General features: G+C 42.3%; 1 protein-coding gene across 3 annotated transcripts in view; it reads left to right on the forward strand.

Annotated features, from left to right (window-relative positions):
- Positions 1 to 12967, forward strand: part of MCCC1 (methylcrotonyl-CoA carboxylase subunit 1) — a 61017-nt gene that overhangs the window by 13274 nt on the left and 34776 nt on the right. For 2 of the 3 annotated variants that reach the window (XM_064279546.1, XM_003412877.4), the window contains exons 5-7: positions 5256 to 5377; positions 5817 to 5964; positions 6054 to 6175. In XM_064279546.1, coding sequence (XP_064135616.1) covers positions 5256 to 5377; positions 5817 to 5964; positions 6054 to 6175 — 392 coding nt within the window. The remainder of the gene's footprint in view (positions 1 to 5255; positions 5378 to 5816; positions 5965 to 6053; positions 6176 to 12967) is intronic. The other variant, XM_010592803.3, reaches the window with a different exon arrangement.

Consider the following 12967-nt stretch of genomic DNA (forward strand, 5'->3'; position numbering starts at 1 on the left):
AGGCATACCACTCCCCAAACATTCATGCATTCATCCTCTCAACAAACATTAATGGGTCTCCTGCTTTGTACAAGCTTCTATGCGTGGGCCCAGCAGTACATAAGACAGACACAGTTCTCCCACTCAAGAAGCTACACTGGCAGCTGAGGCAGAAAATAAATATTTAAACAATAAATAATACAACTAAGGGAGTGATAAGTGGTTTGAAGAAAATAAAGGAGGATAAGAGGATAAAGAGTGACTGGTTGGGAGATGCCTTTAAGTAGGGTAGTCAGGGGAGGCCTGTTTGGGGGGTGACAATTGAAGAACCACCTAAATGATGAGAAGGAGCCAGCCATGCGAAAGCCTGAGGGAGGAGCGCTCAGGCCGATGGAACTGCCGGAGCTCTGAGATGAAAACTCTTGGTGTGTTCGAGGGACGAAAGCGTTCAATGTGGCGGGAGTGAGGGCATTTAAGGGCTGTGTCATCCAGGCACCTGAAATTTAGTAAAACTGAAATTTAACTAGAAAAGTATTTCAACAGAGGGCTTTTAAAATAGGAATCAGTTATCTCAATGTCAGAGGGCTAAAGAGCAAAAAGGGTATATTGAAATTATCCAGCAATAGTAACTACAGAGAGGACAACCACCCCTCTGGATGGGGATGAGGTTGGGGTTACCAGTCTCTCAGCTTAGAGGAAGGGCCTTCTGAGCTATGGCTCAGCTCTGTGGAGGGGCCCTGCCTAGCTGTTGCTGGTGCTTGGAGGCCACCAGTTCTGGGAGCCTCCAGAGAAGCTGAGACGAGAACCAACTGCTGCTTCCAGGGTAAAGGCATAGGGGAGCTGCTGGTCCTGGCTTTCCTACAGCAGCCCCTGTGCCAGAACCTACCAGGAAGCCAGCTGGCAATGCCCCATCACGACCTGCCCCACGGGGTTCCCAAGGCTGGAATCTTTGCAGAACAGGCTGCCATGTTTTTCTCCTGCAGAGCAGCTGGTGGGTTCCAGCCATCAACCTTTCAGTCAGCAACTGAGCACTTAACCACTGGACCTTTCACAAAGTCCAGGAATGGTGCCAATAGTTAAGTGCTTGACTACTCTTTGAAACGTTAGCAGTTCAAACCCAGCCAGAGATGCCTCAGAAGAAAAGCCTGGGGATCTCCTTCCAAAAGGTCACAATCTTGAGTGCCTGGTGGGTGCAGTTCTACTCTGAAACACATGGGGTCACCATAAGTCAGAATTGACCCAGTGACAACTTTTTTTTTTTTTAATCACAAAGCACAACATGGATGGTTAGATTTGTAGCTGAGAGAATCCATACAGGAAGCGAGTGGGAGTTAATGGTGAAGCAGAGAGAGGTTGAGGCAGGATGACTTAGAGTATTATAAAATACAAAGAAAATCCAAACCCATTGCCGTCAGGTTGATTCCAGCTCATGGCAGTTCCATGAATCCATCTTTGGCAGAATAGAACTGCTCCATAGGGTTTCCTTGACTATAATAAGCCAGGTCTTTTTTCTCTGGTGCCACTGGGAGGGTTTGAACCACCAACCTTTAGGTGAGCAGCCTATCACAAACTACTGGCACCACCCAGGGACCTTAAAAAGAAAAAAACCCAAACCCATTGCTGTTGAGCAGATTACAACTCATAGCAACCCTATAGAACAGGGTAGAACTGCCCCATAGGGTTTCCAAGGAATGGCTAGTGAATTTGTACTGCCAGCCTTTTTGTCAGCAGCCCAACTCTTAACCACTATACCATCAGGGTTTCCAGGGCATTTTTTAATAGGCCTTGATAAAGACTGTTTCATTCTCAGTAGAAGGAAGCCACTGAAGGATTTCAAGCAGTGGGATGAAGTGATCTAATTTACGTTTTAATAAGTTCTCTTGCCTGCCTTGTGGCGAACGAACACTGGGAGTGGGGCTGTGAAGGAGCCCTGGGGGCACAGTGGTTAAAGCCCTTGGTTGCTAACAGAAAGGTCAGCGGTTCAGACTCACCAGCCACTCTGCAGGAGAACGATGTGGCAGTCTGTTCCGTAATGATTATAGCCAAGGAAACTCTGTGGGGTAGTTCTACTCTGTCCTATAAAAAAAAAAAAAATATAAGCTGGAATCGACTCAATGGCAATGAGTTTGGACTTTTTGGGGGAAAAGGTAGGGGTGATAACGATGAAAGTCGGCAGGATAATTAGGAGTCAAGTACTAGGCTATAGCAATGTAAGGAGCCCTGGTGGCACAGTGGTTAAAGCGATCAATTGCTAACCGAAAGGTCAGCAGTTCGAAACCACCGGGGGCTCCGAAGGAGGAAGATGTGGCCGTCTGCTTCTGTAGAGATTTACAGCCTTGGAAGCCCTATGGGGTCGCTATGAGTTGGAATCAACTGGATGGCCGCGGGTTTTTCTTTTTGCCTCCAGGAATGAGACACTTTTTATTTCAGATGTTTCAAAATCAGTGATGAGTAACTTAACCCATGCAGCGAGTTATTTAACTAAATACCGGCCATCTATGTTGTTGACCAGAAGGAAATTCATGTGCTTTAAGTGTAACAGGTATGGGTAGGAGTTTCCTTGTAATAAGAATTTAAATAGTATGGCTTATTGGCTCCACTGTGGAAAGGGTGTGTCTCATTTCTACTTGAAGGCAAAGCCAGCTTTTGTCTTAAAACAACCACCACCTTGGATCTGTGCATGCACTTGAACAAGTACAGAGTAGAATAGTCGAAAACTACAAATGCGGAAGAAATCCTTTTGGCAGAGATCTAAGGGTAGCGGATAACAGGTTTCTGCATTTACCCTTAAAGACATGGTGATGCTGTGAAATGGACACTCTACAGAGTTGCTACCCTGTTACTTATCAGGGTGAATGGGTACCTGCCCGACGACCCGCGACTTAGGGTGGCCGTAGTGTTGTTTCTTCCTTCTAATCCACCCGAGTACTAGGGAATGCCTTGGTTTGGGTATATTAAATTGTTCTTCCTGAGAGAAATTCGTTAACTTTCTTGCAGCTGTTCCCAGATTGTGCAGCTGAATTTTATTTTTGCAAGGACATAGTTGATTTTCTTTTTAGTTATGAAAAGAGAATGTGTGTCTAGTTCATCTAAGAGTTCCGTCAAATTAAGTATCTGTTAAAAAGAAGGGAGACTAGAAAAAACAGTCTGAAAATGAAATTAGGAAAAGGAGTACATGCGCAATAACATCAATAAGAGTCAAAACCTCAGGAGTAGAGTCAGCCAAAGAAGTTGAAGACCTGTGTAAGTGAGAATTACAAATCACTGCTGAGAGAAATTAGAGTCCTCAGTAAATGGATAGATGTATTATGTTCGTGAACTGAAGGTTCAGTTTTGTTAAGATGGCAGTTCTCTCCAAATTGAACCATAGATTTAATGCAGTCTTTATCAAAATCCCAGCAGGTTTCTTTGTAGAAATTGACAAGCTGATATTTAAATAGCCAAAAGACCTAGTATATAGCTAAAACAATTTTGGAAAGGACTAGTAAACTTGTAGAATTTACACTACTGATTTCAAAACTCATTGTAAAGTTACACTAACCAAGGAAGTGTAGTATTGGTATAAAGATAAATATCCTGATCCATGGAACATACTAGAGAGACTGAAAATAAACTCACACATATGCAGTTAATTGATTTTTGAATAAAGGGAGAACAAATCCTGGTACAGGTGGATATCTGTATACAAAAAGATGAAGCCTTAACCTCCCATTTTAAAAACAAAAATGAATCCCATTGTCATTGAGTCGATTCTAACTCATAGTGACCCTATAGGACAGAGAATAACTGTCCCATCGGGTCACCAAGGCTGTAATCTTCATGGGAGCAGACTGCTACATCTTTCTCCCACAGAGCGGCTGGTGGGTCCGAACTGCCAACCTTTCAGTTTGTAGCCAAGTGCTTTAATCACCATGCCACCAGGGCCCCTTCTCCCTCACACCTCACACACACAAAGACTAAGTCAAGAAGTATCATAGACCTAAATGGAAGATCTAAAACTGTAAAATTTCTAGGAGAAAATTTTTGTGACCTTGGGTTCGGCAATGATTTTTTAAATGTGACACCATAAGCAAGATCCATAAAAGAAAGAATTGATAAATTGGACTTCATCAAAATTAAAACTTATGCTCTTCGAAAGAAATCATTAAGAACACGAAAAGACAAGGAGCAGACTGTGAGGAAATATATGCAAAACATATATTTGATTAAAAAAAACTTGTATATTGAATATATAAGGAACTCATAACTCTAAGAAGACAAACTGTCTTGAAATAGGGTTGACTGAACTTTTTTCTTTTTATATTCTTTTAGTTAGAATTGTAATACATACGTAATTGTGATTTTAAAAGAACAAAAATGCCCTCAGGGCTACTGAAGTTGAGAGAGTAGCTTTACCTGTAACTAAATCATCCACCCCTACTCTGCCTTTTGCTGTCTTCTGTTTGCTGTGGGGTCTCTTTTTCCTCACATCTTGCTGTCAGTGTGTTACTCTTAGCTAGCTTACTGTCCTTCAGTGTAGCTGATTTCTCTCTTCTGTGGACAAGAAAGCCAGTAAGTAACGTTTGTTAAAACTCTGAGTAAATTAAGAATGACTGGAGTGAAGTCTGAGGCTTCCCCTTTCACTGAAGTATGCGTAGACTTTAATCCATGGTCCTTATGGTTCACTCTTCGCTGTTCACGTGCCTTTGTGCTTCCTTCTCAGCCTTATTGTGGAAAGATGAGGTTGGCAGATAGTAACCTAACAATAAGTGAGGCATCGTTGTGCTAGTGTGTTCATTTCAGCTTTTGGGTACCATGGTCTCAACTAGGCCAGCTTTGCGTGGAGACAGATTAAACAAACCCCCTTACCACTCTGAAACCCTTCACTCCTTCTTGCAAACATTCTTTGACATCCGTCCTAATAAAAAACCCATTGCTGTCGAGTCCATTCCAACTCATAACGACCCTGTAGGACAGAGTAGAACTGCCCTGTAGGGTTTCCTAGGAGTGGCTCATGGATTCGAGCTGCCGAACTTTTGGTTAGCCGCCAAGCTCTTAACCACTATGCCACCAGGGCTCCATCTACCCTAATAGCAATATTATTTTAAATTGAAATATGGATTGTCTGGTAAAGGTAAGGCTTCAGAACTTTAGTGTAAATACATTTCAGACATTTCTTTGAAGACAGATTTTGATAGAGACCACGCGTATCTGTCACCAGCATAGGGCTCCCCAGAAGACGACACAGCTTTGCCAATTTAGCTCTAGTGAGTTGTCCTTTTATTTCTCACTTTTAGGCTATCCACCCAGGTTACGGTTTTCTTTCAGAAAACGCAGAGTTTGCTGAACTGTGTAAGCAAGAGGGAATTATTTTTGTAGGCCCTCCTTCATCTGCAATTAGAGACATGGGAGTAAAGAGGTATGAGTTTGTACCTTTTTATGAAGGTCAATTGAAATTGTTTTAGCTTTAATAGGTGTTTTCATTCTACCTTTTTGTTGACATAAGCATAAGTTATTTATCTCCCACATAGGGAAATGCCAGTGGGCTACAGAAAATAGTTGACTAATTAGCATTCCTAATCAGTATATTAATTAGTTTTTTGGGATAAAAACAGGTGAGATGAACCACCACGTGAAAAACTGGTTTGAGGAAAACTAACTAGTGTATATTTTTATATTTGTTATCTCAGACTGTAGTCCTTTCTTTATGGAATATTTTCTTTAAAAAGTTCCATTGTATGTTATAGACTGGGCTATATAGAAATGCTGTATTTGTGTTTCTCTTGTATGAAGTAATTTGTAGAATTAAAGTACCTCTCTCTCTCGCTCTTTTTAATTTTATTTTTTTAATTCTAAAGCATGTCCAAATCCATAATGGCAGCTGCTGGAGTACCTGTGATAGAAGGTTATCACGGTGAGGACCAGTCTGACCAGTGCCTGAAAGGCCACGCTGGGAGGATCGGTTATCCTGTCATGGTCAAAGCCGTCCGTGGTGGAGGAGGAAAAGTAAGATTATGTGTGCTCATGTTTTCCATTTCAGGCTGGCCTTTTTTGTCTTATTTATGTCGTAGCCATAACCACCTTTTCTGTCTTAGGGCATGAAGATCGTTAGATCAGAAAAAGAATTCCAAGAACAGTTAGAGAGTGCGCGGAGAGAAGCTAAGAAGTCTTTCAGTGATGATGCTGTGCTGATCGAGAAGTTTGTGGACACGCCAAGGTGGGACGAGATTTTTTTTTTTTTTGGTGATTCAGAATTTTTTAAATATAAAAGTAATGCATGCTAATACATAGAATTCTAATAGTACACAGCATTATAGTTCCTCAGTCCTATCCCCTGACTTAACCACTGATTACGGCGTGGTAAGCCTTCTTTCAGACATGTTCTGGGTACATAGAAACCTGTATACATTAACACACAGTACAACAGTGAATAGAACCTTATATCATAGACATTTTTCCATGTCAGTAAATATACATTTACCTCAGTCTTTTTTTTTCAATAATTTATTTTATTGTATTGTTGAGAATATACACAGCAAAGGCATACACCAGTTCAACTTTCTACATGTACAATTCAGTGACATCGATCATATTCTTCGAGTTGTGCAACCATTCTCACCCTCCTTTTCTGAGTTGTTCTTCCCCCATTAATGTAAACTCACTGCCCCCTAAGGTTCCTATCTAATCTTTTGAGTTGCTGTCGTCAGTTTGATCCCATATAAAAAAATCAAAAATCGTCAGTTTGATCCCATATAGATGGATCTTAAAAGAGCATAATGCTCAAATCAGACATTCTTTACTAGTTAAGCTAAACTCTTATGGAAAAATGACAGTGTTGGGGCGTCAGACCTCCTCATTTAACTTCATGAAGGGGGAGAATCAAGAGCAGCATCAGCCCAAGGCTGATTCCTGTGAGGCAGAGGTCAGACATACCTCCTCTCCAATCTTTACCAATTCTGACACCAGCCGTCCCTCCCGTGGCACTCTCTGCTTCTCTGCTGGGTTTGATAATTCCTTGCAGTGGCCACACAGAAGTCACAGACCATACTTACAGTTGTGGGGTTTATTAGGGAGGTACTGTAACCGAATTCCTCAGGTTCCTGTCCTGTCCTATTAGCCAATCGAAGTAAGACGGACGCTAGTTGCAAGGGAAACAGAAAGTGGCAATTTATTGTCTGCAGACAAGGAGCACTGTGGGGCCTAGCAGCCAGAAGACCACATGCTCCCCACCCAAGGGGAGCAGGGAACTTTTATATCCTTACGTCCTCAGGGAGCAGGGATTGGCGCCTGAAACCCTATACCCCGAGCCTGCCCATGCCCGAATTTGGAGATCCAAATGCTGAGTCATGCTGCATAGGAAGTCCACTCTGTGGGACCTCTTGCTTTGTAGAGGGGCTCAGGTGGTGCTGTGTGCTGGAGAATACCTTCCTCTCCAGCGGTGCTCAGGTCTGGGGTTAGATAAGGACAGGATTCTCTGGATCTTTGCATGCGCTACGATCCTGGCTGGTGCATGTGCAAAGATCTGTCGCCAAATACAAACTGCAGTTAGAGGCTACGGTTTGCAAGGGCTGCGGGCTTGGAGCAAACCGCGGTTAGAGATTGTGGTGAACAAAAGGGGACGATGCCACAGCAGAGTAGGGGAAGCTGCAGCAGAGCGGGGTTTCAGTGTTGTTGTTGTTAGGTGCTGTCGAGTCGGTTCCAACTCATAGCAACCCTATGCACAACAGAACGAAACACTGCCTGGTCCTGCGCCATCCTTACAATTGTTGTTATGCTTGAGCTCATTGTTGCAGCCACTGTGTTGATCCACCTTGTTGAGGGTCTTCCTCTTTTCCGCTGACCCTGTACTCTGCCAAGCATGCTGTCCTCCAGGGACTGATCCCTCCTGACAACATGTCCAAAGTATATAAGGCGCAGTCTTGCCATCCTTCCCTCTAAGGAGCGTTCTGGCCGCACTTCTACACAGAGTCATTTTTACCAAAAAGAATTAGTCAATATTCAACTATTTCAAGAGGTGGCACATGATCAGGAACCGATGGTACTGAAGGAAGAAGTCCAAGCTGCTCTGAAGGCATTGGCGAAAAACAAGGCTCCAGGAATTGATGGAATATCAATTGAGATGTTTCAACAAACAGATGCAGCGCTGGAGGTGCTCACTCGTCTACGCCAAGAAATATGGAAGACAGCTTCCTGGCCAACTGACTGGGAGAGATCCATATTTAAGCCTATTCCCAAGAAAGGTGATCCAATCGAATGTGGAAATTATAGAACTGTATCATTAATATCACATGCAAGCAAATTTTTGGAGGGTTTCAGTACCAGGTTATAACTCAGGATTAGGAACACTCAGGATAAAGTTCTTCAGTCAGGACAGGCTCTTCTCAGCAGGGCCTGCAGGCAGGCCTTGGCCTGAAGGCGCTTAGCTCTCTTGCTCCAGGGGGTCAGCATGCCCACCATAGCTGACTTGCTTCCTGGGCCGGGAAGACCACCACGCCTTCTTGCACCAGCCTCCTGGTTCTGCTGTCTCTGTTGCTGCTGTTTCTCTGCGGCACTTGCCGCGGCTTCTTGCCATCTCGTGCCTCCTCCGATGTAACAGCTCTCTGTCTCCTGGCTCTGTGAAGTTCTCAGTGCAGGGACCGTGAGCCCAAAGGATGTGCTCCACTCCAGACTGTTGTTTTTTGGTGGTAGTAAGGTATCCCCTTTCTACCTCTGTGATGGCTCATTTTAAGCCTAAAGGGATGGCAAAACTGACCAAACCCCTCATTACGGTTCCATACACCTGATTTGCGTGGTCCCACCCCCACAAAGTTGCCATACACCTTATTTGCATTATTAGCAAGCTGTCCAACCCCCTTGGTGGGTGATAATCAATTTATTTGCATAATCCTACCCAGTCACTTGGTGGGAGTTATAAGACTATGGGGAGAAAACATACAAAATCAGGCCATCACACTGCATATTGTTTGGTTTTAAGAAGATTTCAGGGGATTTTTTTGGTTTAAGATTGAAAAATTATCTTAGGGCAGTAGTTTCAGGGATCCATTGAGCCTCCATGGCTCCAGAAATTCTGGATTCCATGAGAATTTGAAATTCTGTTCTGTACCTCAGTCTTCATATTGATGTCTTAATGGTTCCACTACAGTGATAGGTTGTCGTTTGGTGCTGTTGAGTTGGTTCTGTCATGCATAACAGAACAAAACACTGCTCAATCCTGAGCAATCCTCACAGTTGTTGTTATGCTTGAGTCTACTGCTGTTGCAGCCACTGTGTCAGTCCATCTCATTGAGGATCTGGGTTTTTTTCTACTTTACCAAGCATGATGTCCTTCTCCAGGAACTGATCCCTTCTGATAACATGTCCAAAGTTTGTGAGATGTAGTCTCACCATCCTTGTTTCTAAGAAACATTCTGGTTGTCCTTCTTCCAAGACAGATTTGTTCATTATTTTGGCAGTCCGTGGTATGTATATCCAATATTCTTCGCCAGCACCATAATTCAAAGGTATCAATTCTTCTTCGGTCTTCCTTTATTCTTTCGCATACATATGAAGTTACTGAAAACACCTTGGCTTGGGTCAAGCGCACCTTAGTCCTCAAGGTGGCATCTTTGCTTTTCAACACTTTAAAGAGGTCTTTTGCAGTAGACTTGCCCAATGCAATGCGTCTTTTGATTTCTTGACTACTGCTTCCATGGATGTTGATTGTGGATCCAAGTAAAATGAAATCCTTGACAACTTCAATCTTTTCTCCGTTTATCAGGATGTTGCTTATTGGTCTAGTCGTGAAAATTTTTGTTTTCTTTATGTTGAAATGTAATTCATGTTGAAGGCTGTGGTCTTTGATCTTCATCAGTGTTTCAAGTCCTCTTCACTTTCAGCAAGTGAAATTGTGTCATCTGCATAATGCAGGTTGTTAGTCTTCTTCCAATCCTGATGTGCTGTTCTTCATATAGTCCAGCTTCTCGGATTATTTGCTCAGTGTGCAGATTGAATAGGTATGGTGAAAGGATACAACCCTGACGCACACCTTTCCTGACCTTAAACCATGCAGTATCCCCTTGTTCTGTTGGAACAGCTGCCAGCTGCCTCTTGATCCATGTACAGATTCCTCATGAGCACGGATAAGAATTCTGAAATTCCCATTCTCTCCAATGTTATCCGTAATTCGTTATGATCCATACAATCGAATACCTTAGCTTAGTCAATAAAACACAGATAAACATCTTTCTGGTATTTTCTGCTTTCAGCCAGGATCCATCTGACATCAGCAGTGATATCCCTGGTTCCATGTCCTCGTCTAAATCCAGCTTGAATTTCTAGCAGTTCCCTGTCAATATACTGCTACAGCACTGTTGAATGATCTTTAGCAAAATTTTGCTGGCATGTGACACTAATGATATTGTTCTATAATTTCTGCATTCGGTTGGATGACCTTTCTTGGGAATAGGCATAAAATATGAATCTCTTCTAGTCAGTTGGGCAGGTAGCTGTCTTCCAAATTTTTTGGCATAGATGGATGAGCATTTCCAGTGCTACATCCATTTGTTGAAACATCTCAATTGGTATTCGTCAATTCCCGGAGCCTTGCTTTTCGCCAATGCTTTCAGTGCAGCTTGGACTTCTTCCTTCACTACCATGGGTTCCTGATCATATGTTACCTCCTGAAATGGTTGAACATTGACCAATTCTTTTTGCTATAGTGACCCTGTGTATTCTTTCCATCTTCTTTTGATGCTTCTTGTGTCATTTAATATTTTCCCCATAAAATCCTTCAGTATTACAACTTGATGCTTGAATTTTTTCTTCAGTTCTTTCACCTTGAGGAATGCTAAACGTGTTCTTCCCTTTTGGCTTTCTATCTCCAGGTCTTTGAACATGTCATCATAATACTTTACTTTGTCTTCTCGAGCCGCCCTTTGAAATCTTCTGTTCAGCTCTTTTACTTCATCATTTTTTCCTTTTGCTTTAGCTACCCAGTATTCAAAAGCAAGTTTCAGAACATCCATTTAGGTCTTTTCTTTTTCTTCTGTCTTTTTAATGACCTCTTGCTTTCTTCATGTATGATGTCCTTGATGTCATTCCACAACTCGTCAGGTCTTTTGTCATTAGCGTTCAACGCGTTAAATCTATTCTTGAGATGGTCTCTAAATTCAGGTGGGATATACTTAAGGTCGTACTTTGGCTTTTGTGAACTTGTTCTGATTTTCGTCAGTTTCAACTTGAACTTGCATATGAGTAATTGATGATCTGATCTGCAGTCGGCCCCTGGCCTTGTTCTGGCTGATGGTATTGAGCTTTTCCATTGTCTCTTTCCACAGATGTACTTGATTTGATTCCTGAGTATTCCATATGGCAAGGTCCATGTGTATAGTCTCTGTTTTTGTTGGTGCAGAAAGGGATTTGTAATGAAGTTGTTGGTCTTGCAAAATTCAGTCATTCGATCTCTGGCATCATTTCTGTCACCGGGGCCATATTTTCCAAGTACCAACCTGCTTCTTTGTTTCCAGCGTTTGCATTCCAAGCACCAGTAATTATCAGTGCATCCTGATTGCATGTTCGATGAATTTCAGACTGCAGAAGCTGGTAAAAATCTTCAATTTCTTCGTCTTTGGCCTTAGTAGTTGGTGCTTAAATTTGAATAATAGTCATATTAACTGGTCTTCCTTTGTAGGCGTATGGATGTTATCCTGTCACTGACAGTGTTGTACTTCAAGATAGATCTTGAAATGCTCTTCTTTGACGATGAATGCAACGCCATTCCTTGTTGAGTTGTCATTCCCGGCATGGTAGACTGTATGATTGTCCAATTCAAAATGGCCAATACCAGTCCATTTCAGCTCATTAACGCCTAGGATATCGATCTTTATGTGTTCCATTTCATTTTTGATGATTTCCAATTTTCCTGGATTCATACTTTGTACATTCCAGGTTCCGATTACCAATGGATGTTTGCAGCTGTTTCTTCTCATTTTGAGTCGTGCCACATCAGCAAATAAAGGTTCCGAAAGCTTAACTCCATCCACGTCATTAAAGTTGACTCTGCTTTGAGGGGACAGCTCTTCCCCAGTTGTCTTTTGAGTGCCTTCCAACCTGAGGGGCTCATCTTCCGGCACTATATCAGAAAATGTTCCGCTGCTACTAATAAGATTTTCACTGGTCAATTCTTTTCAGGAGTAGACCGCCGGGTCCCTCTTCCTACTCTGTCTTAGGCTGGAAGCTCAGCTGAAACCTGTCTGCCATGGGTGACCCTGATGGTATTTGAATACCAGTGGGATAGCTTTCAGCAGCACAGCAACTCACAAGCCCCCACTGTACGGTAAACTGACAGACGCATGGGGGAACCCTTTTATGGATAAGCCATTTTAACTTTCAGTGTGCCGTATTTTGTAAAGTCTGACTTGGAAGAGTTGTTTTTAAAAAATCTTCTGGCCATACAAAAGTTTTCATTGGCCTTTTGAAGGTATATGAAATGAGACTATAAAGTACTACAACTGGTGAATTAAAAAAAAAAAAAGACGACAAAACATAGGAGACTGTAGTTATGACCTTAGAGTAGAGGCAAGTCACAAAAAGTACCAGCTGTCAAGGAAAGACTAATAAATTTGACTCCATCAAAATTGCAAATTAAGAGAAAAGAGACAGCCTGGAAGAGAATACTGACAAGATTTATATCAAAGAGTTAGTATTCAGAATGTAAAAAGAACTTCAGTAAATCAGCAAGAGAAAAGCAGTGAACACAATAGGAAAACAGGCTTAAGGAACTGAATGGTCAGTTTACAGACGCAGAGACCTAAAATGTGTAGTAAATATCTGAGAAGGATCCTCGTAAGTCCAATAATTATCGTGAAAAAATGTTTTTTTATTTTATCAATTGATTTTTAAATTGATACGGAAACAGAGGCCTTTACCTGACTGCTTTGATCAGGAGGGTATTTGGAAGTGAGAATTCTAGTTCTTGAAGGAGCCCTTAACTGGCAGCAGCTTCTGCTTTCTGCCTCTTGGAGCCCTGGGC

Source organism: Loxodonta africana, chromosome 1 (assembly GCF_030014295.1).
Source record: "Loxodonta africana isolate mLoxAfr1 chromosome 1, mLoxAfr1.hap2, whole genome shotgun sequence".
In the NCBI taxonomy this organism is placed as follows: domain Eukaryota; kingdom Metazoa; phylum Chordata; class Mammalia; order Proboscidea; family Elephantidae; genus Loxodonta; species Loxodonta africana.